This window comes from Talpa occidentalis, unplaced genomic scaffold, assembly GCF_014898055.3.
Source record: "Talpa occidentalis isolate TD23 unplaced genomic scaffold, MPIMG_talOcc4v2.1 talOcc4.9, whole genome shotgun sequence".
NCBI lineage: Eukaryota > Metazoa > Chordata > Mammalia > Eulipotyphla > Talpidae > Talpa > Talpa occidentalis.
In genome coordinates, this window is record NW_023605305.1 from 116192846 (window position 1) to 116220281 (window position 27436).

General features: G+C 63.9%; 1 protein-coding gene across 2 annotated transcripts in view; it reads right to left on the reverse strand.

The window, feature by feature from the left end:
• Positions 1 to 17077, reverse strand: part of GALNT10 (polypeptide N-acetylgalactosaminyltransferase 10) — a 41342-nt gene extending 24265 nt beyond the window's left edge. Inside the window, exons 1-2 of one of the 2 annotated variants that reach the window (XM_037498513.2) lie at positions 16943 to 17077; positions 438 to 540 (exon numbers count right to left, since the gene is read on the reverse strand). In XM_037498513.2, coding sequence (XP_037354410.1) covers positions 438 to 540; positions 16943 to 17077 — 238 coding nt within the window. Of the gene's footprint in view, positions 1 to 437; positions 541 to 13277; positions 13873 to 16942 lie in introns of those variants that run through there. The other variant, XM_037498514.2, reaches the window with a different exon arrangement.
• Between the last annotated feature and the right edge of the window lie 10359 nt (positions 17078 to 27436).

Below are 27436 nucleotides of genomic sequence, written 5' to 3' on the forward strand. Positions count from 1 at the left end.
GGCTGGGTGTGTCTGGGGTGGAAACCACCATGAAGCCACAGAGATAAACCCCATGCTCGGGACAGTGATGTGGGGGTTGTGGGGGGCCAGCACAGCCCCCCATGCCTGCCCCTGCAGACCCCGTCCCCACAGCAGCCCCGCAGGCTGCAGAGGATACGAGACCCTCGGGCCTCGGGGGACACAGCACCAGCTCCCACTCTTTGGGCAGCCCACACCAGCTCTGTAGTGGGTCCTGCAGTGCCACCGCGGCCAGGCCCTAGACAGAGCTGACCACCTGGGCCGGGCCATGTCCTCGCAGCGGCCTACCCTCTGCTGTCTCGCTGGGCCACGTGTGAGAGGACACACACGCGTGCACACACATCCGCACATGCACATGCCTGCCCGCACGCTCGCTCACATGCGCACGAGCACGCCGCCGTGCTGCCCCTTCTCCGTACCCACGCGCTGAGCGTCCCTCTGGATGGCTTCCTTGTCATGCCAGTCCCTCAGCTTCTGTCCATGCCCCAAGGTGAAAACCCTCTTCTGCTGACTGTGTGAGCCCTGGAGAGACAGACAAAAGCGGTGAAGAGAAGGGGATCGTCTTGTGGCAGAGACACAGCCGGGGGCTCAGGCTCACAGCGACCTCCCTGCCCACCTGTGCCAGCCAAGTGCCGGTGCCCCCTGTCTTGCCTCCAGGGTGGCTGTGAATCTGGGCGACGCCGGCGGGCCCAGGGCGGGCAGCCAAGGCCCCTGAGAGTGGCCCCTCCCAGGCCTGGGGGAGGAGACTGCCAGCCAGAGCAGGCGCACCCGGACCCCCAGGATCAGGGTTGCTGCACTGTGCCACAGGGGCCGGGGGGCCACCCCAAAGAGAGCCCCTGGGGAATGAACAGACCCCCGCGAAGGGTCATGTTGGGGCCTGGCCAGGGCAGCAACCGCAGTCTGAACAAGCCTGCGGGCCCGGCTGCCAATTTGCGGAAAACGAAAAGATTGTTCTCAAAGACGGGGCAGGGGAGAGGAGAAGGCTCGGTTTCCCCCTGCGCTTGGCACGCTCTGCTCGAGAGACAGCGGCACGTATGCCAGACGCGGGCCGGCCTCAGCCCAGGTGTGCAGTGGAATGAGAGGACAGCGCGTGGCCTGCTCGGCTGCCCAGCGAGCGGCTCCACACGGAGAGCAGGACACGGAGCCAGGCAAGGCGAGCCGAGAGCAGTGCGGGGTGGGGGGTGGTCCCGACGCCTGGATGTGGAAGCCACGTCTGGGGCAGACGAGAAGGTGTCTGAGCAAGGACTGGCACTGGGATGGAGCTCCCCCACCCCACGCTCCTTCCTCACCCCAACCCCTTCTCCTTCCTAGCAGAGCAGCGAGTCTGCCCGCCGTGCACCCTGCAGGCTCCTGCGTCTGCGCGACGCATCCGGGGCTGCAGCAGCCGGCTTGGGCCACCGAGTGTGGTGCGGCAGGAAGACGGATTTCAGGGAAGGTGGCTCAGCTGCTGAGTTAACTAACCCCACAGCCACCCTTCCACTGGCTCCTTGTTACTCGAGACAACAAATCTCCGCGTCCCGCCAACGAGCTGGGTCTCCCACGACGCAGCGGACATCGTAAGTGGGCGCTCAGGCCCCACCTGGAGCTAGTCGGAGACCATCCAGAGGCCTCCTGGCCTCTCAGTTGCCCTGAATGGCTCAAGTTCCACAGAAGGTTCTGGAAGCCATCTTAGGTTTACCACTAAATCACACAGGTCTAGCTGGGGTCGAGCTCTTAGAAGGGTTGATCCCAGGGAAGGGTTGATCTCAGGGAGGAAAATAAAAAGGAAATAAAACCGAACAGTTGCCTGCAGAGAAGACCCGCTGCGCGTGACTGATTCCTGGGTAATCTCGATGTGTCTCCCCGGAGCTTCTCCGTCAGACCCCTGGCCGGGGCGGAGAGGCATGGCAGAGTGTGGTCAGGACACGGGTGCTCTGGGGCTCGAGGGAGCTCTTCCTCTCTTCTCCAACGGCCACCCCAGGCCACACACGCACATATGTGCAACAGGCACACCCACCCCCCGGGGGCAGCGGGCGAGGACACGGGCCTCTGCAGGGAGCCACAGACCTGGTCTGGAGGCAGCCTGTCCATGCCCTGAGGTGTCCTGTAAGCTGCGGGGCCTCCTGCCACCCTCCCGAGCAGCTGCTCAGCCCCGCGACACCTCCTCCCGCAAGGCCAGTGACCGAGCACCCGGCTAACGGGCCTGAACTCAGCACGCTGTGTGGGGAGGTGGGGTGCAGGAGGCGCGCTCCCCCCACCGCTTGAGTCCTCGAGGTGCCCAAGGAAGTGCCCTGGGGGGCCTCCTGCCCGGGGCAGGGGCAGGGGGAGGCAGGTGGGCAGGGCGGGCAGGGCGGGCAGGGGTCTGGAGCCAGCGGTCCAGTCTCCCATTCAGCAGTCTCTCCTCTCCGGGGAGGGCGGCGAGCTGCCGTCACGCCAGGGAGCCAGAAGCCCAGGTCGGGGCACCCGGAGCGGCGGGAGGCGTGTGCCTGGCCGCAGGAGAGGCCCACCCGCTCCACAGTGACGGCCGCTCTCGCTCGGTGCAACTGAGATGGAAAGGAGATGGTTGACATGGTTTGTGGTAAGGCCAGTCTGGGTCTCCTGGTGTCCCCCACAGTCCTCCCTGTGGCCCCAGCAGCGAGCTTTGCGAAGAGGCCCTAACCCTGGTAAGGTGCAGGGGGAGGAGGCACACTCAAGCCATTTTACTTTCTGGAGACAAACTTCTGCCTGAAATAGATTAATCCAACCTGTATATTAATGTGGATACTAACTAATGATTAAAAAAATGCTTTCAAGGGCCTCCCCTGATGGCGCAGCGGTTGAGCGCTGGGCTGTGAAGCTGCCCGCAGCCTCTGTAGCACCGGTTCAATCCCCGGCCGCCGGCGAGGGTCCCACATGGCGCGCAGACCTCTCCTGCCGCCCGCTGCTCCCCCCAGCAGTGTACTTCGGTCCTTCTGGCTGCTCTGCTCCCCGCTCTGGCTCTGGTGAATCCTCTCACCCTCCCGCTTCTGACTGTACCCAGTGCTTGTATAAATAAAATAAATGAATGAATGAATAAATAAATAAATAAATCTTAAAAAAATAAATAAATAAAGCGTGGTGGGTGGGGTGGAGCGGCCTGGCGGCATCACTGAACACAGACTCCGAGGTGGCAGGCGGGGGAACACTGGGTCACATCCTCAAACCCCCAAAGCCCTGGTCCCCAGGAAACAGAGGAATGAACCCAAAACAGGAGGATAAGGGCTGCCCAACGAGGTCCTGGAGAGCACAGCAGGAAAAGGGGGGTAGGGAGGGCCCCCCGAGCTGGGCCCTCCAAGCTGGGGCCTCTGATCTGGGGTCCTCTGAGCTGGGGCCTCCGAGCTGGGGCCTCTGAGCTGGGGCCTCCGAGCTGGGGCCTCTGAGCTGGGGCCTCCGAGCTGGGGCCTCTGAGCTGGGGCCTCTGAGCTGGGGCCTCCGAGCTGGGGCCTCTGAGCTGGGGCCTCTGAGCTGGGGCCTCTGAGCTGGGGCCTCTGAGCTGGGGCCTCTGAGCTGGGGGCCCAGGCCCAGGCGCTGGCCGGGCCTGTGTGGCCCGATTCTGAAGGCAGCCTCCCCGGGCCTGGCCCCACGTGCTCACGCCTGGCCTCCTGCACGAATGAAGGGGAGTGTCTGCCTCACACGCTCGGCTGTGCGGGCTGAGTGAGTCACTCTGCAAAGTGCTTAGCACAGCGTCTGGCAAGGAGTAAACACGCCTTCGTGCCAAGCTGCGTACTACAGACGGGAGAAGGACCCAGCGCCGCTCCTGCCTGGGACACTTGCAGACCCGCTTCCCCGCCCGGAGCAGAAGGGCCGGGGCCACGGCAGGGAGAGCTAACGGTGTCCACCCGCCGGGGTAAAGCCTAGACTCCTACCGGCCGGCCGCCCGCTCTGGTCCCAACCCCTGTCAGCCCTGCACGGTCAAGCCCAGGCAGACCCGCGGGGCCTCCGCTGGGCGCCCAGCCTGCCTCGCCCGCGACTGCCTAAGGGCTGACCCAGCTCTGAAAGGGGGGCCCAGCTCGTAGGGTCCAGCTCAGAGGGCTCTCGGCCCCTACGAGGAGGGAGTCTGGCCTGCTCACAGCTCCCAGAGCTGCCTCCGCTGCCCAGGAGGACGCTTTGCCCAAGCTCCTTACCCCGCGGCCCCAGTGAGGGCCACGTGGGAGCCTGGTCTCTGGGTCTCGGGGTTCCTAGGGCTGGCAGAGCCGCAGAGGGGAGCAGGCCCCAGCCCACGCCTCACACAGCTCCGCCTTCCAGAAGGCCAGAGGCAGCGGGCAGCGGTGCCCCTGCAGAGCCCGGCCTCGCCCCTGCACCGCCCATGCCCCTGGGCGAGGGCTGCAAGGTCGAGGGCCTGACCGAGACCAGAGCCACCAGAGCCCACCTCCCGCAGGGACGCAGGGACCAGCCACCAGCTCTCGGCTGAGCTTCTTGAGCACAGGGGCCGGGCAGGGACCCTTCACCTGCAATTCCCACGCCTCCCTGTGACAGGGCGGCCGGCAAGGCTGCTCGGCCCCACCCCTGGGGCTATGGGGAGCACCGACTACCCGGCCGAGAAGCCCGGGAACAGGCCCCCCAGAGCCAGGGCAGCCCTCCTGGGTCCCACGTCCCTTAGAAAAGCCTCATTCTCATCACAGCCCCCCGGGAAGCAGAGGTCGGGGCTTACGGCCTGGACAGATGAGGAAACTGGGGCTCTGAAGGGCCGAGCGAGTTGTCCAAGGTCGGACTCTCAACGAGAACCCGGCCCTCACCGTCCACCCCCGGGAACAGCCCGTCCTCGCCTCCACCTTCTCGAGTGTTTTTAAAACCGACTTCACGCCCATGTCTGTATGTAAATTTCTGTTTCCCAAGACAAACGAGCTTGGGAATGGGAAGGAAAGCAGGAAAGGAAGCTGGCGCGACTCCCCACTGTGAGCCGGGCACTCGCGGGCATCTGCAAGACAGCAGCAGAGCACAAGTGCTCTCAGGATCAGCAGTCGCGACTACAGACACCCGGGCCCCGAGGGTGAGCGGAGGGAGGGCGGACGGGACACAGGAGGTGGCTGCAGCCTCGCTCTCCTCCCTCCGCGCGGGTGGCGCACCCATGGGTGGCACCTCAAGGGAGCTCCGGGGGCTCAGCCACAGCCCTCGCAGCCCAGGCGCCCCACAGGAAACCCGGCTCACAGCCAGGCAGGAGCTGCAGGGCGGGGTGAGCAGCAGGGGGCCCGGGCCATGGACAGCACACGTCTAATTAAGGGCTTGCGTCCAGAATGTAAGGAACTCTCGAAATTCAATAATTAGAACCCAAACAACCAAACTTTTAAAGACTGGGCCAAGGATCTGAACAGATACAGGGGAACAAGTGGTCTGCAGAACCGATTAGCATGAGAAAGATGTCGACATCGTCAGGCATCACAGAATCAAACACAAATCCAACCACGCGTGGTAATGCCACGCCCCCGTTAGAATGGCTAAAATTTAAAAGCTTGATCACACTAAGTGTTGCCAAGGACGTAGAGAAACTGAAAGTCCCATCCACTGCTGCTGAGTGTCGCAAACGGCAAAACCACAGCATAAAGGTAAACGTACATCAAACACACAAGCCAGCCACTCCACCCCAGGTACTGCCCAGGAGAAACACAAGCATATGTCCAAACAACGAGCTGTACACGAATGTTCATAGCAACTCTGGACTAGCCCCAAAGTGGAAACAACCCAGAAACCCAATAACAGGTAAGTGGACAAACAGACAATGGTTTCGTTACAGCAAGGAATACTACAGGCCAATAAAAAAGGAACAAACTGGGCCTCCCCGGTGGCGCAGCAGTTGAGCGCTGGGTTGCGAAGCTGCCCGCAGCCTCTGCAGCGCCGGTTCGATCCCCGGCTGCTCCCCGGCCACCGGAGGAGGGTCCCGCATGGCGCGCAGACCTCTCCTGCCGCCCGCTGCTCCCCTCAGCAGTGTCCTTCGGTCCTTCTGCCTGCTCTGCTCCCCGCTCTGGCTCTGGTGAATTCTCTCACCCTCCCGCGCTTCTGACTGTACCCAGTGCTTGTATAAATAAATAAATGAATAAATAAATAAAAATAAATCTTAAAAAAAAAAAAAACTGTTGGTACGTGTTACAGCAAAGATGAATCTCATAATCATACTCAGTGAAAGAAGCCAGATTAAAAAACAGTACATACCATGTGACTCCATTTACAGAAAGTTCTAGAAAATACAAACTCAGCTACAGTGAGAGAAAGCAGATCACGGTTACCTGGGGAATGGGGGAGGCCAGGGGTATGGGGGGAGAGGTTACGAATACAAGGAGACTTTGGGGGCGGTGGATGTGTTCGTTATCTCGACGTGGGGCGGTCACGGGTAAGTGCACACGCGGGAACCCACCAGCGACGCTGCGTGAACATGAGGTTACTGCATGACAATCACGCCTGGATAAAGTCGCTTTTAAAAAGCCTATATCACAGTGCAACTGCAGAACATCAAAAAAGAGATAAAATCTTAAAAGTAGCCAGAGGAAATACAGCTTTAACTTAAAGGAATAATCGTTACGTGACCCCTGACTTCCCGGCAGCTGTAACGGGAGCCGGCGGGCGGCAGAACATGATGGAGGCCTGAGGATAAGCACTGGTCAGGCTGCAGGTGCCCGGGCCGGAACAGGCGACTGGAGAGCCTCTCAAGCAGACCTGAGAGCTTGCCGTGGAGAGACCCACCGACAGAAGCCGGCGAGGACACGCTTCGGGCAGGAGCGTGGCTCCGTCCAGCAAAAGACGGGGACGGCAGCAGCCTGGTGAACGGACTTACAAGCAGTAACTGAACCCACATGAACAAGAGCACAGAAGCCGGACAAGGGGGTGACTGTGCTGGGGTTCACCAGCCCCTCCGGCTGGAAGCAGGGCAAAGATACGGATCGACAGCGGGGTCCTGAGCGAGCTAGAAGAGAGGAGACAGCGAAAAGAGAAGCGTACGCAGAAGCAGCAAGGAGACGGCAGGAAACTCAACGAGGTGAGAACAGAAAGGAGGTGGAAGGCGAAGCCCGAGGCAGGGGGCGCGGTGGGGGCCATGGTGGGGCCATGAGCTGATGAGAAGGGCCTCGGTCTCTGCCCCAGGCCCCTGGCACAAGCCCCCGGGCCCCGGAACATCCAGGGACAGCGTGACGTCAATCATCAGGAGTGCCCCAGCACACCTGAGCTGGTGCCAGCACGGCAGCCTGGGGCGGGGCGCCCACGTGGCCGCGACCTTTGGGCAGGGGTGCAGACTATGGTCTATAAAAGCTCCTGGTCAGGAGGTCTGGGGAGCTTCCGGGTTGGTAAGACGGGGGCACGCCCCAGCTCCAGGGGACAGGAGCGCCTGCTCAGCGCCCCAGGCCGCGCGGGAGTGGACGCTTCTGAGCTCGAGAGCCGCTGCAGCAAACCTCAGCAGCCCAAGGCGGGTCGTGGGCGCAGCTCCACGCCGGCTCGCAGAAGCACAGCAGGTGGCCTGGGCTGGAATCCTCGCCACATGGGCTGAGCCCTCGGCCTGGGACCTTGCGGTGGAAGGGTGGGGTCCGGATTAGCTCGACCTGGAGGTCGCCTGGGCAGGAGAGCCGGTGGGCGGTGGCCCAGACGGCAGGAAGGCGAAGAGCGACGTGCTGAGCTGCTGAGCGGGCGGGCGGCAGCGTGGCCAAGCTCCAGCCTCCCAGGCACACCTCATCCATCAGGATTAGCAACAAATTACAGGCGGGACGAGCTGAGTTTCTCGCGTCTCCGGCGCAGCTGAGGGCACTGAAGTCTGCAGAACACAGATGGATGCGGAAGGCGGGGGCCAGGGATGGGCTGGAGCGAGCCCCGCTCCCAGGAGGGCCGCTGTCCTGTCATTGGAGGCAGCGTCTAGCCTGGTCACGCATCGACCCCTTCCTGGCGCTGCTGTGGCCAATGCCCTCGTGGGCCTCCTGCCTCCAGTGGGGGCCACAGGCCGCGCTGCCCTGCCATCTGGTCCCCCAGATGCCCCCACCCTGTCGCTGCCCCATCCCACCGCCTGCCGCCCTCACATGACCTCGTGAGGCTCACTTCAGGGCCTTTCGAGAGCTGACTTTAATCACCTTTGCTCGCGTGCCCCCAAGACCCTAGTAAGGACAGGAGAACGGCAGGAGCCCGGCGAGGGCCAAGCCGCCTCGCAGCACCCGCGGCAGCATGCACACCCAAAGGGAGCACGTGGGAGCCCTGCGGGGGGCGTCTGCAGGACCTGGACTCCAGGGAGCAGGGTGCGGGCAGCCTGCGCGATGGGCGGGCCCAGAGGGGCGGCGTCTGGGCAAGCCAGGACAAGAGAAACGTCGATGGTTCGGATTGTGAAGTCCGCGTCGCACACTTATAATGTGCAACGTCTTGTCCTTCAACAGAAGTGCACGAAAGCACCGTTACTTAAAAACAAGCAACAAAAGCCATTAACGCAGAGGCCCTCACGGGCCAAGCCTGAGCTCACCTCCGTGCAGTGGCCGGAAGCGGGGGCCGGGCGGCCTCTGCCCAGTCACGGGCCCCTCAGGACAGCAGATTCTGGACCCGCACCGACGAGGGGTCATGTGTCTGCTGCGGCAGCCACGTGCTGGGGTGACCTGTCACGCCCCATCTGGAACCAGACCTAGGGCCCCAGGCGAGTCCAGCATGAAGCTGACCCCAGGATAGTGGGGTTCTGGCAGGGGAGGCGCCCCAGCAGGTCAGGCCCCCCAGCGTCCGCACCGCCCCGTGAGCACCAGCCGGCGGGAGGCACCAGCTCACCCAGCCGCTCCTCCCGCCACTGCCCGCTGCTCAGCCCCTGGCGCCTCCTCAGGAGCCATCTCCTGCCCTCCGCCTTCACACTGGGGGTCCTGACCCCTCCCTGTTCATTTATTCCAGTAAATTACACAAAAATTTTATAGTGAAATAATCTCAAACTACAGAGAAAATGCACCGTCTACACATGGTACCAGCAGGTAGTTTTAGATACGGGTGGGCGGGTGGCGGGTGACGGCTGGGCGGGGACAGAGGCAGCCTCCCCTTGGTGCTGCTGTGACCATTTTCCTCATGGCTGTTCCGTGCTCGGCTCCCCACCCACCTGTAATGGGCTTCCCCAAACACGAGACAAAGTTGAAGCTGTGACAAGCCCTCACCCCTCAGCCTGCGCGTGTTTCCTGAGAATAGGGACATCGGGCCAGGACCCTGGACACCAACAGAGCCGGGGCGGGTCAGGCTTCCCAGGCGGGTCCCGCCGGCTGTTGCTGTAAAGGCCTTTAAGGCTAATTGGTTTTGTTTTTTTTGGTGTGGGGTCCACCCAAATGTCTGTTCATTTCCCCACGGATGGGCGACGTCCAGGCCAGGCATGGTGCCAGCCACGGATGAGGCGGTGAGGGGGACAGTCAGCCGCCTGCGCCATCCTCGCGGGCATCACAAACTAACGCTTTAAAGCAAACAGCTCCAATGGGTGGGGGTGGAGCAGGAAGGCCCAGAAAGCCCCCAAGGCTGGGCCCCCACGCCGGAGCTGGCAGAGGGCAGGGGCAGCCAGCGTCTGCCTGTGGCTGGCGTGTGTCTGTGGGCGCCCATGTTGGCACACGTGTGTGCACCTGGGCACTGGACCAGCACCCCCGCCGTGAGAACCTCACCCGCGGAGAGTGTTCAAGGCCAGGGTGAGCGGAGGGCCGGGGCGGGGGTGCAGAGAGGCGGGGGCGGGGGGGGGTGGCTCCCAGGAGCCCTGAGCTGGGGAGCCAGCGGCACGGCTGAGCGTGCAAAGGCCCCTGTGGCAGCGGCTGGAGAAAGGTGGTGAGCAGCCGTGGATCACCAGCCCCTCAGCCTTGAGTCCAGAATCCGAAAGCCCTTCCTATGCACTCAGTTAGCGACGAGAGCCGACCTTCACGGACACGAGACTATTTATAGTCTTTATCCACTTAGCGAGAATGTTCTTACATTTTCGCCCCAGAAGGACCGAGTGCTTGATGCTGGAAGCCGCCACAGACCCCCCCAGAGCCCGGACAGCAGGCAGCAGGCAAGCCAGAGCCCCCAGGGATGCACACACCCCTCATCCTGTCCACTTTTGCTGCCTTCTGTGCAGAGTGGAGCCGGCCCAGGCGACACTCCCCTGCGCAGAAGACCTTCGCCATGTCCCAGGAGAGGCCGGAGACACTGCAGGGACACACACGTCATGGGGGGTGGGGCAGAAAGCTCGGGAGAGGGGAGGTGGGAGCTTGGAGTGGGGGAGTCCCTGAGGCCACAGAAGAGCGCAGGAGCCTGCGAGTCGGGTTAAGTGAGTCAAACATCCCTCGAATGCTCTGGCCTGGCAGCCTCCCAACGTGCCCCAGGGTCCCGGCAGGTCTTGGCGGCTCTCCTGCTGCAAGGAGGTGAAGGGCAGCCCCTCTGGGGCCTAGGCAGGGAGCACCTGGGGAGCATCCGGCAGGGCGCCTGGCGGGGAAGGCAGTCCAGCGGGGGCGGCCCTGATGCCTGCCAGGGAGGGCGGCAGGAGGAGCTGCGTCCCCAGCTGAAGACTAGCCGGCTCCCCCGGCTGGCAGCATTGCTGGCCTCGGTGAGCAAGGAAGGGGCGGCCAAGAGTGGCAGCAGGACTCGTGGCTGGTGCGACTGTGGTTGGGCCCCTGATTTTTCTCTCGGCAGGGGAGGGGGCACAGTCAGAGCACAAGCTCCCTGGATGCTCACTTGGTGAGATGAGCTGCAGAGCAGGGCCAGCGGCAGGGGGTACACCACGCCCCAGGGCCACCCAGCACCCCCGAGGGAAGATTCCTGAAGGGGCCTGGAGCCAAGGGCCTCAGCTCGCAGACCCGGGGTCTCCCCTGTCGGAGGGGTCCAGAACGGCCTCTCCCCCCGGGGAATGTGGCACCTGTACACCTTTCCTCCTGGGAAAGCCTCTCCCCCCGCATTCCACCCCGGGCTGTGCTCCCCGGGCTGTGCGCACGCCTACAGCCATTTCACCCCACAGACGCGCCAGGACAGGCCTCGCCAGGGGCCAAGCGCCCGGCACACAGCAGGGCGTCCCCCGGGCCGAGCTCCGCACCCACCCTGCAGCCGGCCCCTGTGTGCAGCAGCCTGGATAGCGCCTCGGGCCTCCCACCCCACGCACCGGCTCTGGCCCCGTTTCTTGAGGACACTCCCGAGCCTCAGTTTCCTCCTCTGCAACTGGGCTCCCAGGCCGGCCGGTGGGGAGGGGCAGCGTGTGACCGGGCTGTGGCCAGCGGACAGAGCCCCCGGCCCAGCGGCCGCACCTCGATGGTTGCCCAGAAGCCGGAAGTGGGAATTTCGCCGCCGCGCCGTGTCCCCGTGCGCCGGGAGTTGAACTGTTCACGGAAAGTGGCCAAGCCCAGGCGGGACGGGGGGCGGGCAGCAGCCTGCAACCTCCTTCCAAGCACACAGGCCAGGTGTAAGACAACAGCAACGCGAAGGCCCAGTTAAACAATAAAAGGAGTTCTCTGAAGGAGACAGTCATTAAGGTTTATTAGCCATAAAATAACCAGCACCCAAACGCGGAGCCCAGCCCGCGGCGGGATCGCCAGCTCTCCACGCAGGCTGGGGTGGCTCAGCACCTGGCGCCTGCCCCACCACATATACACACTCTCTCTCTCTCTCTCTCTCTCTCTCTCTCTCTCTCTCTCACCAATCGGGCTCGGGCCGATCAATACTCAGCAGGAAGCACGCGGAAGTGACTGTTTCCAGGGGGCGCACGACACTTCTTAGCAACAGGCGTGATTCTCACACGCTCTCCCCAGACGTCCCGACCTGTCGTCCCGGGAGCCCCCGCCCTGGGATGCACGACACAGCCCTGGTTAGGGGGAACCCCCCGGCCCTGGGCCCCGCTGGAACCTGCCCTGGCGCTGCTGCCTGCGGCCTGCAGCAGTGAAGAGCTTCCCGGCCACACTAGCCCCGCTGTGGGCCTCCCAATAGCCTCCCCAGGGAGGGCTGGCCAGAGGGGCACTCTCAGCTGGGCCGGATCCTCGCGGCCGCCCTCCCGAGCCTCACGGTCTGCGCTCTCCGAACCTCAGCTTTCTGCTTTAACCTGAGCTAGTTCATCGTCACGGCGACCTGGCTGTGGTGGTCCTGGGCCCTCCTGAGCAGGGGCTGGAGCCCAGGGGCAGGACCCAGAGGAACCCGGGCAGGGCTGGGCTGGACTCTGGTCCAGGTCTCAGCTCCGGAGGGCCTGAGGGCCACTGCTGCGTCCCCTCCCAGGAGGCTCCTGGCCCAGGCCCAAGGGAGGCCGAGGCCCCACCCTGGAGGAAGTGCAAGCCCCAAGCCCTGCCTTGCAGAGAGCATCGCCCACCGGATCTCGGATCCGGCCACAAGCCGCTGGCAGACCCAACGTCTCTGCCAACAGGCACTCTGCAGCTCCCCTGGGGCTCTGCCCACAGGCCCTCCCAGCTCCCCCGGGGCTCTGGCTGGCGGCTCAGAACTGCAGATAAACACACTTCCCAGGAACCTAAGTTCAAAGGCGGGTCCCCAGGCACCCCGGGGAGAGTGGCCTGGGACTCTGGGGAGTGGTTGGCTCAGGGGTGCTGACGACTAGGGGTGTGGCAGAGAGAGGGCGCCCGAGGCCTTCACCAGGCCCAGGGTCTGCATTGTACGCCGTCTGGCCTCGGCCACAGTGCAGGCCCCCAGGCTCTGCAGAGGAGGCGTGGGGGCTTGGCCCTGGGGCTTCGGCAGGGGTGGGGTGGAACCCCCCTTCAGGGACACACGACCGTCCAGAGAGCTCATGGCACCCCCTCTGCTCAGATACCGGTTGGCAGCTGGTGGGGGGGAGAGCGGCCCCAGGTCCTTGGTCCAGCCTCGGTCCTGGCTCAGAGACCCACGGCCTCCAACACAGCCCAGCGAGCGGGGTGGGAACCAGAACCAGCACCAGCACCCAGAGCCCTGGGCTGCCCACCCGCCGTCCCCAGCAGGAGAACTTAACAGGGTTTGTCTGCCCGGTGCTGAGGGGCCCTCCCTCAGAACCCCAGGGAAGGGGATAGGGGACGGGAGGCTCCTGCCCGCTCTCTGGACTCCGCGGAGGGCGGGGAGCAGGCACCTCCAGAGTGCAGAGAAGAGAGACATGAGGGTGAGACACACACACCCCCCCATACCCTCGGCCCGGCCAGCGCGGCTGCTCGGCTTCCAGAGCACGTCGCCCTCCAGCGCGAGGCTGGGGGCCAGCCTGGCTGCCGAGCCCCAAGTTCTCTTCCATCGTGAGAGGAGCCCTCGATGGCGGACTTGGTGTGTGTCTGGGTGTGTGACTGAGTGTCTGTGGGGGGCTCTCAGACTCTGCTCCTCGTGGGGTGGCGGCTGGCAGAGCTCACAAGTAGGATCAAATCAGGGCTCACCTGCATCACTGGACTCTCTGGACCTGGGGAGACCGGGAGCCCCAGGGCCTCTGGGCTATGCTCTGCACCTGAGCCGAGGGTGGCATGGAGGCTTTGGCCTGCAGACCGGGGCTTCTGTGCCAGGAGCAGCTTCCTGGGACTCGAGTGGAACTGGTGGCCTCTCCCGCAGTTCCAGTTCCTCTCCTCCCCACAAGAGCACCCAGATTTTTCTCTGGGGACTGGCTCTTCCGGCAATGTGGAGGGCCGCGTCTGCCTGGCTCCTGGTGGGTCCACTGACCAGCACCGCTCAGCCCCGTGACTGAACAGTCCAGAGAGCGCATCAGAACCAAAGGGGGCTGCTCACGCCTTGGAGAGCCCAGGACTTGCAGGCAAGTCCCCTCCTGCACAGGTGCTGGCGAGAACACGGCCCCTCCCGCGCAGGGCGGGCCGGGGGACAGGAGGTCCGAGAGCTGCTCTTTCACCTCCGATGGGGGCTCAGGCCAGCAGCTGAGCCTCCAGATCACGCCGTCCCCGAAGCCCAGTGCCGTGACAGGAGCGAACACGTCCTGCCCTCATTTCAGGCCCGGCCAGTGCAGTCACGGCCACCCGCGCCAGGGCTCCAGGCGCTCGCCACGAGCTTGCCAGGGCACGCGACACGCAGCCCGCTCCCAGCGCCCTGCTGGTCCCGCTGCCGCCTCACGTGTCAGAAAATGTACAAATACGGATCTGCGCCATAGAAGCCGGGTGCTCCTCTCAGTGAACGGGCCTCTGAGCGGGGAGCGACGTAGCCTTGGCTCGGGAGCGACCAGAAAGGTCGTGAGGCGCGGCGGGAAGAAACGGTGGTGCTGAAACGGAGCGGCCACTCGAGACGGCTCCGCTCTGCGTCCGCCCCTTGAGCACAGATGTCCGTCCTCTCCTGGGCCTCGGCCTCTGCGCCCACGAGACCAGGGGGTGCGCCAGCCCGTTCAGGAGGCCGCCCCTGTGCTGACACCCTCCATCGCCTGGCAAACCCCTGTGGCCGCCCAGCGCCAGGCAAGGGAAGGGCAGCCCGCGGGCCCGTGTGGTCAGGCCTGCCTTGGCCAGCTCCCGGGAGCCTGGGGGCAGGACGCGAAAGCCACCGCAGACCCGCCCACGGGCGTCGGATTTCAGCTGGGCAAGCAGCGAGTAGGGGCCCAGCCACCCCCACCCGGGAGAGGATCCTCCTGGCCACAGCTCCCGCGGCTCAGCTTTCTGACAGGGAAGGTGCTGCTGCCAGGAGACCGGGAGAAAGAAAAGACGGCAAAAAAGAGGGAAAACCCCGACTTCTGGCTGTGCTGGGAGTCAAGTTCAGCTTTGACACCAGGAGGAGACTCAGGCCGGCGGGCCCCGCGAACCCCCATTCCACGCCGGGCCAAGAAGCAGGGCTCAGACCCCGGACGGCCCAGCGGGCGCTTCCAGGCAAGTGTCGCAGCGGCCGGGACGCGGGGCAGACGGGCCGGAGGAGAGACTCCCCCAGCGGAAGTGAAGCCGCCTCAGGGCCGGCATCCCCTGCTTGGTGTTGCAGCCTTGGAGGAGGCGGGCGTGGACGCCGGGGGCAGACAGCGCCCACTGCGCGCGGCCGGCGGAGGAGAGGCCGGAGCTTCCCCCGGCGGCGAGACGCGCTGGGAGGCCCCTCGGCCCGCGGAAGTGACCCTCAGAGAGGCAGCTCCGGGCCGGCCTCCGCGCGCCATTTGACGACGTCCCGAACGCCCCCCAGAGCCCTACAGCTCTCTCTGCCCGGGAGACCCGCAGGGTGTTCTGGATCATTCTCAACGATTACGAGAGAGCCAGCCCTGCACGCAGAACTGGCCGGCGCTGTGGAGAGGGCCCCCAGGCCCCCGGGCCCCCCGCCGTCGCTGGCCGTGTTCCCCGCAAGTCCCAGCGCTAGGGCGGGAGGGAGGCCTCGAGGCCAGCTGACGACGCGCAGGCAAGGCTGGCCCAGGCCGAGCATCTGCGGGAGAGCGGAACAAAAGGGGCAGTGTGGGGATCTGGCGGCGCGGCCCAGGAGGAGCAGGTGCGTGCTGGGCCCCCACACCTAGAAGAGCCGCTCCCGGGAAGCAGAGAGGCCCCCTGCACAGGAAGCGCGGTCAGCTGTGGCCCCCACCCTTGACCGCTTCCTCCCGGCTCTTCATCACCATCCAGAGCGGAGGAGAGCAGGAGCCGGGCATCCCCCTGAGCCTAGCTGGGGGCTCTGACGAGCGGCTCCGGCCATCGCCGGCTGCAGCCCACCCCTCGCCCCGGCCCCAAAGGAGGCCCGAGTCCAGCCAATCTCTCTTGCATGAGTGAGGAACCGACTTGGAAAGCTCAGGTCAAACTGGCAGTTAACCTTGACCTTCTCTCTGCGTCTGGGTCTGCAGAGAAGGAAGACTGGGGGGCTCCGGCACCCCAGCAAAGGGAACATGAGGGCTTCCTCCCGGTGGAGCGCCAGCTGTCTCCCCTCCTCCCCGGGCCGGGCCGCGTCCAGTCTGGAGCCCCCTCAACCGGCGATGCCTGTCCCAGGGGAGGGGACGTGGCCACTGTGGCGTCCTTGAGGCCCTCAGGGTACCATGGAAGGGGGGACTGGCCCCATCGCCACACTTGACAGATGGAACAGGGAGGCTCAGAGAGGGAGACGAGACGGGTCAAGGACACACAGCCGACGACGGCAGGACAGAACCCGGCCCTCCTGACCGGATGCCGCTGCAGGCGGGGGCAGAGCAGAGACCCCACCACGGCAAAGCGCCTCTGGAGCCCACTCAGGGGCGAGAGTCCAACCGCGGGCCAGAGCAGGATCTGCACCGGCCGCCCTGAGCCGCCAGCATGGCACAGCCGGCAGGGCCGAGAGGCCGCCGCCAGCCTGGAGGGCCGGCTCTTCCCTCGTCCCGCCAAACAGAAGCCAAGTTTGCGCCCGAAGCACAAATGAAACCTCGTCCCCGGGGCCGGGGGTCCAGCCAGCGTGGCGGGCAGGGGCCGTCCCACAGGACTTGTGCTGTGGCCCGCCAGTCCCCGCGGGGGTCGCGCACACAGGTGAGTTCAGAGGAGGCAGAAGCATCACTGCCGGCACCTGACCAGACCCAGGGGTTCGGAAGGGCCCGCGGCGCAGAGGGAGCAGGGAGGGCGTCTGACGTCCGGTGCCCAGGGCACTGGGCACAAACAGCCCCTGGGAAATCTGGGGGTGCCCCCGCCTAAGTCCCCACTTCTGGATTCCCAGGGCAAAGGGAGCCTGCCCTCAAGGACCAGGAGCGCACCCCTTCCCACCTGAAGCTCCAGGGGAGTGACCCTCCTCGCCTCCTCCAGGGAGCCCCCGGGGAAGGGAGAGGGCTGGGAAGCAAGCGGGGAGCAGGGGAGGCCCCAAGAAGGGGGCAGATCAAAGCAGGACACACGGGAGCAGAGCGACCCCGACAGAAGGGGGGCGAGCGGGAGCGCCCCGGACCCGGGCGCGGAGGCCCCCCGCGGGAGGGGCTGAGCGCGACCCCGCCTCGGGGCGCAGGGGAGGGAGCGCGCGGGGCGCGGACCTCGAGGCGCCCGGGGTCCTGCCCGCGGCCGGCGCCGCCCCGCCCGGGCCCAACCGTCCGGCCCGCAAGGGCGACCGCGGGGGGCCGGGGGGCGCGCGGGGCCCGGGCGCGGCGGGGGGCGGGGGGCGGCGGGGTCGGGGCCGGGGGCGCGCGGGCCGCCGCCCCGGGACTCACCTGCGCGGGCGCCCCCGGGCTGCCGTCGGGCTGGCGGTCGCGGTGCGGCGCCCAGAGCCCCGCGTGGGGCAGCAGCAGCAGGGCCGCCAGCGCCAGCGCCCCCGCCTGCAGCAGCCGCTTCTCCCTGCGCCGCATGGACCCCCGCGCCCGGCCCGCGCCCCGCGCCGCCGGCCCCGCGCGGATCCGGCACTTCCGCCGGCCGGGCGGGCGCCGCCACCGCGCCGCCTCCGCGGGGGGACCCTGCGCGCCCCGCCCGCGCCCCGCCCCCCGCGCCCGCCCGCGCCCCGCCCGCCCGCGGCCCGCGCGCCCCGCCCCGCGCCCGCCCGCGCCCCCGCGCGCGCCCCGCAACCCCCCCCGCCGCCCGCGCCCGCGCCCGCGCCCGCGCGCCCCCGCCGCCGCGATGGTGCGCTCCGCCCGCCCGCCCCGCCCCGCGCCCGCCCCCCGCCCCGGCCCGGCCCGGCCCGGCCCGCGCCCGCCCGCCCCGGCCGGCCCGCCCGGGCGCCGCGGGACCCCGCCGGGCCGCCCCCGCCGGGCCGGGAGCACCCGCGCGCCCCGGACTGCCCCGCGCCCCTGTGGACCGTGGCGCCCCCGCCCCGCGCCGCGCCGGCGGGGCCGAGTCCTCCCCAGGGCCAGCCCCGGGAGTGGCCTCCGGCAGGCTCCGTGCCGGACACTTCCCGACCCTTTGTCAGAACCTCCGGTCCGCGGCCCTCGGGGTCAGACGCCCAGCGAGTCAGCAGGGCACGCCCTACTGTGTGCCAGCCCTACTGTGTGCCAGCCCTACTGTGTGCCAGCCGCCGTGCCGGGGCGGGGCTGGAGCCGCGGGGCGGGGGCTGCCTCCGCGCTGGCCCAGCGGCCCTCAGAGAGCTGCTCGGTGCCTGGCTGCGCTGAGGTGAAGGCCGGGCAGGCCTCCACAGGGACACCGGAGGCTCCTGGTGGCCGCCTCTCCAGCCAGGTCTTGGCACCCACTACAAATGCTGCAAAGCCCCCCCAACTCCAGAGCCCACCTACCTGGGGCTGCCCCAACTGTCGCTGCCCTGCCCGGTGGCTCCCAGCTTTCCTACCTGCGCTGCTGAGCACCACTCCCTTCCCCTCAGAAAGGCCTCTCCCCTTCCCTGCCCGCTCCCCGCGAGGCTTATTCCTTCTGCCCGTCTAGCCGGACTGCCACCCCCTCTGAGAAGCCCTCCAGAACTTCATGAATGCCCACTCTGTGCCGGCACCGTGTCGGCCCCCCAACAAGTGTGACCTCTCGTCATGCTCGGTTACCTCAGTGCTGTGCACGTGAGCTGGGGATCAGGCCCGCTGCAGCCACCTCCCCGGGCCCTACACGGAGCACGTCGGCTACCAGGCCACGTGACCAGCCCCTCACTGTGCCCTCTTCATGGCGCTCTAGGCCGCTGGCCGCAGCGGGCACAGTCCAGCCTCTGGGCCTTTGCATCTGCTGTTACCTCTGCCTGGAATGCCCACTCCACGCTCCCTTCGTCATCGCCCTGCGTTCTTATGTTTGTATTTACTGTTGTGGTGAAATTACGCAACACTGACCCTGTTACCTACCTGTACAACCCCACCCTGTGCGGCCATCGCCAGCGTCACCTCCAGGGCATTTCTCATCATCCTCACGCGGTCCCCTTAGACACCAGCCCACCCCGCTCCAGCCCCTCCTGTCCCGGGGGCCTGACCCTCGGGGGCCCCAGAGCGCAGCCCCACCATGGGCGGCCTTCACACCCAGCATTCTGCCTTTGGGGTCCACCCCAGGGTCCTCTGGGCTGTCGGTCCTGGTTAGAGTGGGCAACACCCTTGCTCTCAGGTACTCCCTGGCCCCGCGCGTGCGGCCTGGGCGCTGCCGGGCGCTGGGCTCTGCAGAACAAGCCTTGCGTTTCCCACACGCAGCGGCTCCGACTATTTGTCATGGGATTTCCATCCCGTCTCTAGCAGAAGTGGAAGATCCTTGAGGGATCTACTGTGTCCCCACAGCAGGCGGCTGGGTGGCCTTCCACCACCCAGGCCCCCGTGCCCTTTGTGTGGAACAACCGGCGGAATCCTGCCCCGTCAGGAGCCGGTCTGCCCCGCTCCTTCCTCTCCGGAGCACTGGTTTCCTGCTGGCTGGCGGCGGCCTCAGGGCCTTTGCAGCTGTGGCTTTGGCCCGAGGTCTCCCTCTCCCCCTTCCCATTGGCGCCTCCCTTCTCTGGGGAGCGGGAGCCAAGACAGCCCCTCCTGCCAGGGCCTGCTGCTTCTTCAGAGCAGGAGCGGGGGCTGGGAGCGGTCTATTTCCTCTTCCTCTAAGGTGTGCCCTGCCTCTTACTTTCTGTAAGAGTGTGCTACCTCTTACTTTCTTTTCTTGAGAACCAGACATCTGGGGCTCCCTCCAGGCAGAGGAACTTGAAAACAGGGTGCCCCCCCAGAGTGAGTCTGTGCCCCCCTCCAGCCTGACACGCAGTGGTGCTCAGTGATTGCCAGTTGGGTGAAGTTTAGCCGCGGAGGTCATGGGGGCCTGTGGGGTCTCTCTCCCCTTCCCGACCCCACTAGCACCCCCTGGAGATTCTGGGGAATGGGGTTTGAGGGACTTGCTGGTGAAGCTGCACCCCAGCCCTCAGTGGGTCCTCTGGCCTGGGATTCAGCTGTGAAGCCAGGCCCCTCTGATCACTTTCTACCATATGGGACAGGGCGGGGCGGGGGCTTTATTCCACTCATGGAGACAATCTGTAGGCTCGGTCCCCAAAAATGTTCAGCTAGGGTTTCCCCATGATGTCCAGAGCAGGCTTTCCCCATTCGTGTCCCCTTGGTGTGTGGGATTCAGGCCGGTGGAGGGCGGTGGCCTCAGGAGCGGCTCTTACTATAGCTGGAAAGACCCAGATTCAGGGCCACCTCCAGAAACAGCCTTCCTAACAGAGGCAAGCCTAGCTGAAGGCAGGCAAGCGCCTAGAGGCAAGGTTCTGTCCTGGGAAGTCATCCTGACTCGTCATGGGGGACCCTCCTCCCTTCTCTAGCCCCAGGCTCCTCCCCATATGGCAGGGTACCCCTCAGGCTGGCCTGGCTGCAAGTGGGGTGCTGGCAGGCGGGTCAGTCTCCCTCTAGCATCCATCACCCTGGCCAAGCCTTGTAGCTGCTAGAAGCCTCTGTTTCCTCCTTCTGCAAAATGGGGTAATCTAACGCCCGGCCTGGGGAGAGAGGAAGCTCGCGGGGCCCAGGACGCTGCGGTGTTGGCTTCCGCGTCCGCTGCCGACTGCGTCCACTTCTTCTCCCTGGAGACCAGTTTCTGTGACCGCTCAGCCTCCCCAGCCCTCGCAGTGCTCACGGTGACCGGAAGCTGTTTGATATCTGTCTCTGGGGGACTGTAGTCCTTGGGGAACAAAGACCTCGTGAGTTTTGTCTTATTTTTGCTTTGCTTTTTGCTCCCCCGTACTTCTCAGTGCCTGAAGGGGAGCCTGGCTCAGGACAGCTGCTCCACAAATGTCTGGGTGACGAATGAACGAACCAGAGGACCGGTCAAGCTCTAAGCAAGAACCTGGGGGGCTCGAGGGCCTTGGGCGGCTGCTCTCTGAACCAGGCTGGCCCTGCTAATGCAGGCAAAGAGACGCCCCTGTGCAAGGCGCCCTCGCGCCAGACCCCCAGGCCATGCAGCCTCTCGCTGGCCAAGCGTTGGGCAGGGTGTGTGGCCACAAGGCCTCGAGGCGTGGAGCTCAGCTGGAACATGGTTACAGTAAGTGAAACTGTCAAGTCAGATGCTCTTTGCAGTTTTATTCCTAAAATGCTGGGGCTCAGCCTTGCAGGGCCGGGGCGGGGAGGGGGAAGCACCTGCTCTTGCCCAGCGTGCTCCCAGCAGCGTTTCAGCTCTGACTTCAACTAGAAAAAAAGGCACGCAGGAGGCCCGCTGGGCAAGGCCTCTGGACACAGCCTCGCCTGGCTCTCTTGGGTCCTCCTTGTCCTTTCCGCAGTGAGATGCCAAGAGCCCCCCTTGCTGCTGACTGTGGTCAGCGATGCGGAGGGGCCTCCGGGAACACGGCTGAGAGCAGACGGAGCAGGTGCGCCCATCTAGGGAGCAAATACCTGGCTCTGGATGGGGATATCTCAGACTGCGGGAGTCCAAGGGTCAGATGCAAACATCAGGTGTGCAGGGAACTTCCTCCTCCTGGTGCCACCCCTTAAATAAGCAGCAGGGCCGGGAAGGAGCGCTGGCCTGCTTAACTCCTTTTCTGTCTCTTGCACACAGGAAGGAGGCGTATGATGCACAGAGGGCGGCGGGTGCAGGGGAAGGGCCTGCTGGCAGAGCGGCCGTCACGGCACCTGTCGAGCAAAGCCGTGGCTGCTCCTGTTGGTGCACGAGATGCACCTGGGGACCTGCAACCCCTGCATGCTGTCTCGTGCTCCAGCCAGGAGCATCAGGATCTGGGGGTGCAGCGGCAGGACTAGCCATGGCCGAGTGGTTCAGGTCTGAGGGTCCGGGGGCTCCAACCCTGACTTTGGGCACCGCACCCTTCTAGGACTGGGGTGTTTTAAGTGGCAGGTCAGCTGAGGCCCACTAGGCGGCGCCTTGCAGCAAACTTCGGTGGTCAGAGAGGGCTGTGTGGCTCCCGGGTGCCAGAGGCGAGGCCTGGGGGGCCCTTACTGGCAGGGAGGGCATGCACTCCCCGAGAAGCCCCACTTGTCGTCTCACAACCTGCTGGCGCCTCCCGAGCACCAGACGCAGGAGACACATCCCCATTAGGAAACTGCAGCCCAGGGTGGGGGCGACTCCATCTGTGGGGACCCCCAGTTGCCCCTCAGTGCAGCCTGAACAACTACCTGGCCCGAGTCCCCGCCCAGCCCTGGCCGTGGGTGGGATGTATGCCCTTCCTCTGGGCCAGCGAGCCACACCGTGCCCTCGGCTCGGCCAGGCAGAGAACAGCCCCTGTCCACATGCTGGCCCAGGGTGGGCACCCCACCCCCCACCCCACCTCCGGCAGAGCAGGACCCTGCCGGCCACTTGTGGGCTTTCTACGGCAGCCACACTGGGGACGTGGGGCTGTATGGCCACTGGAGCCCTGGGCTGGATACCTTGTTAGGGGGAAAAGGCTGTCCTAAAGCTAATCCCATACAGGCTTCGTGGACTCCACCCCCACCCCAGGCCAAAGCCAAAGACACTGGGAACTCCACATCCCATCCCCACCCAAGGGAAGGTGGCTGGGACCTGAGGGTGGGGTTCAGCAGCCAGGTTGGTATAAAGCCAGACACGTGGGCTTTGGGGGGCTTCCCCTGTTTTGTTTTGGCTCTCCGCCAGCTCGCAGTGTCCGGCCAGCTCTGAGAGTGCTTTTTGGGTTTCCAGGTTGGCGGATCGGGTGGGACGCATTAAAGACTTTATTTCCTAATTTTCTCCCTGAGTTGTCCATTTCCCTTATTTCCTTCTCCCTTGTAAATAAACCTTTTATGAACCTTCTGTGTGTCCTGCCGTGGAGTATTCATAAGTCCCTTGTAAGCGCGCGGGTGAGGACCCCCAGTCAGGCCACCCGTTCAATATTGGGGCTGCCCTATAACAGCCTGATCTTCGCTCCTCAGGGCATCAGGTTAATTCCCCCAGCCATGCCAGGGACGCCTGATTCTCAGAGCCGAGATCGCACGAGTTTTCTTAAAAACATGCATTTCATTGAAACTACACTCCAGCCCCTCTGGCAACCTGCGGGATCGGTGATCCTGGCCTGTGCCCGTGTGGCCACAGCAAGCGGCTGGGCTCTGGGCCTCGCGCCGCTGCCCCGTGGATCCCAGAGTTTCCTTGCTTGGCCGGGCACAGCCCTTTTCTGAAGAGGAGACGGTGCCACCAGCCCTGGCCGGGCTGCCCGCTCCTAGAGCAGGGGGTGGGGGAGGGCGGGGGGAGTGCAGCGAAGGAGCACAGCAGCCTGACCACACAGCAGGCCCCGGGACTGTCTTCTTGGCAGCTACGTGCCCCGAGAACACACCCCACTGCCCCGGGCTTGTTAGATCCAGGCTGAGCCGCAGGAGCAGAGTGACTAACTGGTTTGTTTTTCTAACCCCAGGGAGGGCAGAGGCTACACCAGAAAGCTCCAGGCCATGTGTTCATTCCTCCGTGCACCTGCCTGCCCGGGGCCTGGGAAGCAACTTTGGGGGTACTTGGGCAGAGAGGAGCCAGGCCAGGAGACACGTCAAGGAGAGGAGATGGGGCGGGCCCAGGGGCAGCACAGGAGTGGTGAAGAATACAGAGGGAGGAGGGAACAGCTCTTGAAGATAAACAAAGATCAAGGAAAAGATTCTTTCTAAAAGCGGCAGAAAACAAACAAACAAAAAGATTTGGACGGTGACATAGAAGAAGAGAAAACATGTGAAAAAATTATTGCCATATTGAATTGAAAAGTACAGGGCAGTCCACCTTCAGGCACAGCAAGATCCAGGCGCTCAAAGGCTGCCATCAGGGCGCAGAACCCCCCCCCCACCTGTTTTCTTCTTTCCATGGCCTTTGCCCTTAGCAGGGCACCCTCTCCAGGACACAGGGCACCAGACAGTTGCCCTGGGGGTGCGTTATCCCAGTAGTCAGCAGGCCAGGGAAAAGAAAGCTCTTTTCTCTTTTTTAACAGCTTCACTAAAAATCCCAAGACTGAGTCTCATTGCCTGAGTCTGGCCCACCCCCGTGGGTTCTCTCTCCTCCCTTATCTGGCTCTCGCTCTCCTGTCCACTTGAGACCACACTGGCCTCTTTGCCCCGTGTCTCAGAGAGTCTTAGCCCTGGTTGCATGCAAATGCTTGAGTTTCTGACAGGAGCCGGTGGTGGCTGGAAACTCTCCTCAGACCCCCATGGGCACCTGCTCTGTGCCCTGGTCTCGAGACGCCCCTCCCCTGCCCCCTGTCCGACTCTACTTCTGTCCACCTTCCTTTGTCGTAGGGACAATGATCCCCAGGCTTGGGCCCCTCATCCTGCCCCATGAGCAGTCTGCCAGAGAGATCTTTCTAGAAGGAAAGTGTAATTATGCCTGTCTCTGCTTACAACTTCCTGCTGGCCCCACTGGCCAAGAATAAACCCTGAACCCCAGAGAGCCGGGTGCTGTTCACTCTCCAGGCTCAGCCTCGGAGACCCTCAGACCCCCACACAGGCCCCACTTCTGGCATGAGCACAGCAGCTTCCTGCCTGGTGCTATTCCAAGGTTGTCAAACCTACAGGGACGCCTCCTCAGGCCAGCCCCAGCCGCTGCAGGGAGAGAGGAAGGCCCAGCTGGAGACAGAACCAGGACAGATGGGGTGGACCCAAGAGCAGAGCTGGCTGGAAATTGCAGGGAGAAACCCACAGCACAGTCGCAGGAATTCTCATTGAACTGGCCAAACCAGATTCTGCTGAGAATCAGGGGAGGGTGAGGACACTGGCGGGTGTCAGGGTTGGGGGGCAGAGACAGGGAGCCTGTCCTCCCCAAGGGGGCGGTGCTGCCATGGGTCTATGCTGGGATGTCACGAACAGGTGGCAGGTGGCCAAGTCCAATGTCTCTGAGAAAGAAACCAACCAATTACCAAATGAAGCGAACCCCCATAGTTTAAAAACCAATCAGATCCAGAATTTACTGGCTAGGTATTGAGAAGTTCTTAATTGTAGGCCCAACTTTAGGTACGGTCGGATCCAGCATTTGGGTGACTCAGGATTTGTTCTCAGTTCTGCTTTCCTTTGTGTGGCTTCATTTTCAGGCAGCTCCGCCCATGTGCAGACCCCAGGAGATCCAGGATCTTGAGTTACCACCTGGGCACCTCCATGAAAGAGCATCTCGTCCCCAATGGCTCCAGCACGAGTCTTGGAAGGGTCCGGCTTGAGTCAGTTCACTGTCGCCCTGGGGCTGGGGAAACCCTGTGGCTGGACTTGGGTCACGGGCTGACTGTGAAGCTCAGACCATCTCACCACAGTCCCTAGACAGAGACAGGGAGGCGGGGTGCCCACAGGGAGACCGAGGGCTGGGGGAGGGGAGGCCCCACTGGGCAGGCACAAAACGCAGAGTTTGTCCCCAAGATCATATAGAAAGCAGGAGACAGAGACAGGACTAGAATCCAGCCTTTTTGAATCCCAAAGAAATCCAGTTCCTAAGTCAAATAGGCTGCACTGTGAGGGCCAGATCTGCATATAAAACCCTCAAGCCTCATGGGATTGCTCAGAAGAATAATGAGGAGTATGGAGGTGGAGGGCTGGCAAAAACAGACACTTCCTGTTCCTATGAGAAGCCCAGACGCTGGGAATTGGAAGGCCACCAAGTCTAACTCTCCATTTGCTGCCATATCCTCTCCAGGTGGCTGGCCAGCCTCTGCACACGCTGCCAGGGCGGGAAACATGCCCTTCCTGAAGCAGGCATTCTGCAATCCCTCTGACCATTAAAAATAAACATTTTTATTTTGGATCCAAATATGTTTTCCTGTAACTTCTACCTCCTTTTCCGGGGAGTCTCAGAGAACAAGTCAAACTCTTTGGAATGACCTCTCTTGCTGCCCTCAGCACATGGAGGCTGAGGGTCAGGAAAACGTGGCCGTCTACTAGCAGTCAAGGGGCATGTGATCCAATGCAAGTGTGGGAGTAAAAGCAATTTGCATGTCACAGAGAGGACCCCACTGTCACCCCCACCATCATCACCCCATCACCACCATCTCCCCATCATCATGACCCCATCACCCCACTACCCCATCACCACCATCTCATCACCCCATCACCATCATCACCCCATCATCACTCACACCCCCCCATTACACTTATCACCACTTCATCCTCCCCGTGACCCCGGCATCCCGGGCAGCCAGGCCGTCGCACACCAGGCGCTGTTCTGGCGGCGCCATCTACCTTCATCCCTAACTCACCCTGAGGCAGACGCTGTCATGGCTTCGCCGCACAGATGAAAACACAGAGGCCGCCGGAGCTGCGTGGCACCACTCGGCTGATTCCAGAGGCAGAGTCGGGAGCGGCCGTTGGCCGGATCCCCAGGAGCGTGTGCCCTGTCCAGGGAGCCGCCGGGAGTGCGGTGAGGATGGATGGTTCAGCCGCGAGGCTCAAGCGGGCGGCCACGCGTGGTCCTCTGCTCTCTTCCACGGTTGCTGAGCCGTTCCTGGGCGTCCAGTGTGCCAGAGTCAGCCCAGAGACACCCCCAGCCAAAGGGCCCCTCGAGGCCAAGTCTCCAGTGGAGGGTGTTTTCCAAACGGCCCCTGGCCCGCAGGCAGCTCTCAAGATGGGGGTGCCCGGGACGTGGGAGGGGCCGCCCTAGCGACTCGGACGGGGACCGTGTTCCAGGGAGGGCGAGTGTCTAGAGCCGGCACCCTGCTGCGGCCGCCTCTCACTCGGCCTGAAACTCATACAGAGGCGTCAAAGGGCCGAGTGCTCTGGGGACTGTGTTGTCAAAAGGGACTTAAGAAGTAAGGTTTGGGGCCTCCCCTGTGGCGCAGCGGTTGAGCGCTGGGTTGCGAAGCTGCCCGCGGCCTCTGCGGCGCCGGCTCGATCCCCGGCTGCTCCCCGGCCACCGGAGGAGGGTCCCACATGGCGCGCGGACCTCTCCTGCCGCCCGCTGCTCCCCTCAGCAGTGTCCTTCGGTCCTTCTGCCTGCTCTGCTCCCCGCTCTGGCTCTGGTGAATTCTCTCACCCTCCCGCGCTTCTGACTGTACCAGTGCTTGTATGAATGAATGAATGAATGAATGAATGAATAAATAAATAAATAAATAAATCTTAAAAAAAAAAAAGAAGTAAGGCTTGTAGATCAAACTCAGTTCTTAATTGAATCAGGAAAGCTGGGGAAAAATTAAAAGGGCGTCTGATGAACCAGCAGGAACACATTTTGAATACGCAGATTGAAAAGGAAGGGCAGGGCAGGCCAACCGCTGCCTCTGCACAGCAGCTAAGCCTGGAGGAAACAAAGCAGGAAGCGACTGGAGCCACAAACCCCATTTTGGAAGACACATGGTCTTCCGTCTGTCTGTCCTTCCACTTAATTCACCCACATTTCATTCATCTCCGCCGTCAGCGCGTAGCCGGAAGGCGGCTCCGGCTGCTGGGACTGGGTTAAGCTGAGAAGCAGGAGGCCAGGCGCCGGCCCTGGGGGGAGCTGGTCATCGCCCCGTGGATGCCAGGGTGGCTGCCTGGCCCCAGCACCCAGCCGTCTCCCCACCCTCCCAGCCCGGACCCCCTACTCTTCTGGGGAGACCCACGAGGGGTCGCTTTAGTAAGCTCCAGCCTCTGCGCCCCAGCGTTTCTGACTCTAGAGCTGACTGGTTTGGGACTGATGGGCGGGAAGGGCCCTGTTTCTGCTCCCTAGTCTCCAGGGGGCCTTGGGGGAGAGGATTCCATTCCTGCATGGAAGGAAATGGGGGTTCAGAGGCTTTCCTCCTCTGGCTTCCCCGACCCCCAGGTTGTTTCGGCCACTCTCAAGCCGGGTACCGCTGAGTAAACTGCTTAAACTCTCTGCTCCCCAGTTCCATCACGTGTGAAACAGAACGACGGAAGTTTTTATTGAGAAATGCGTGTGCCGCGCTTACCGCAGCGCCGGAAAATAACCCACACTGGGCG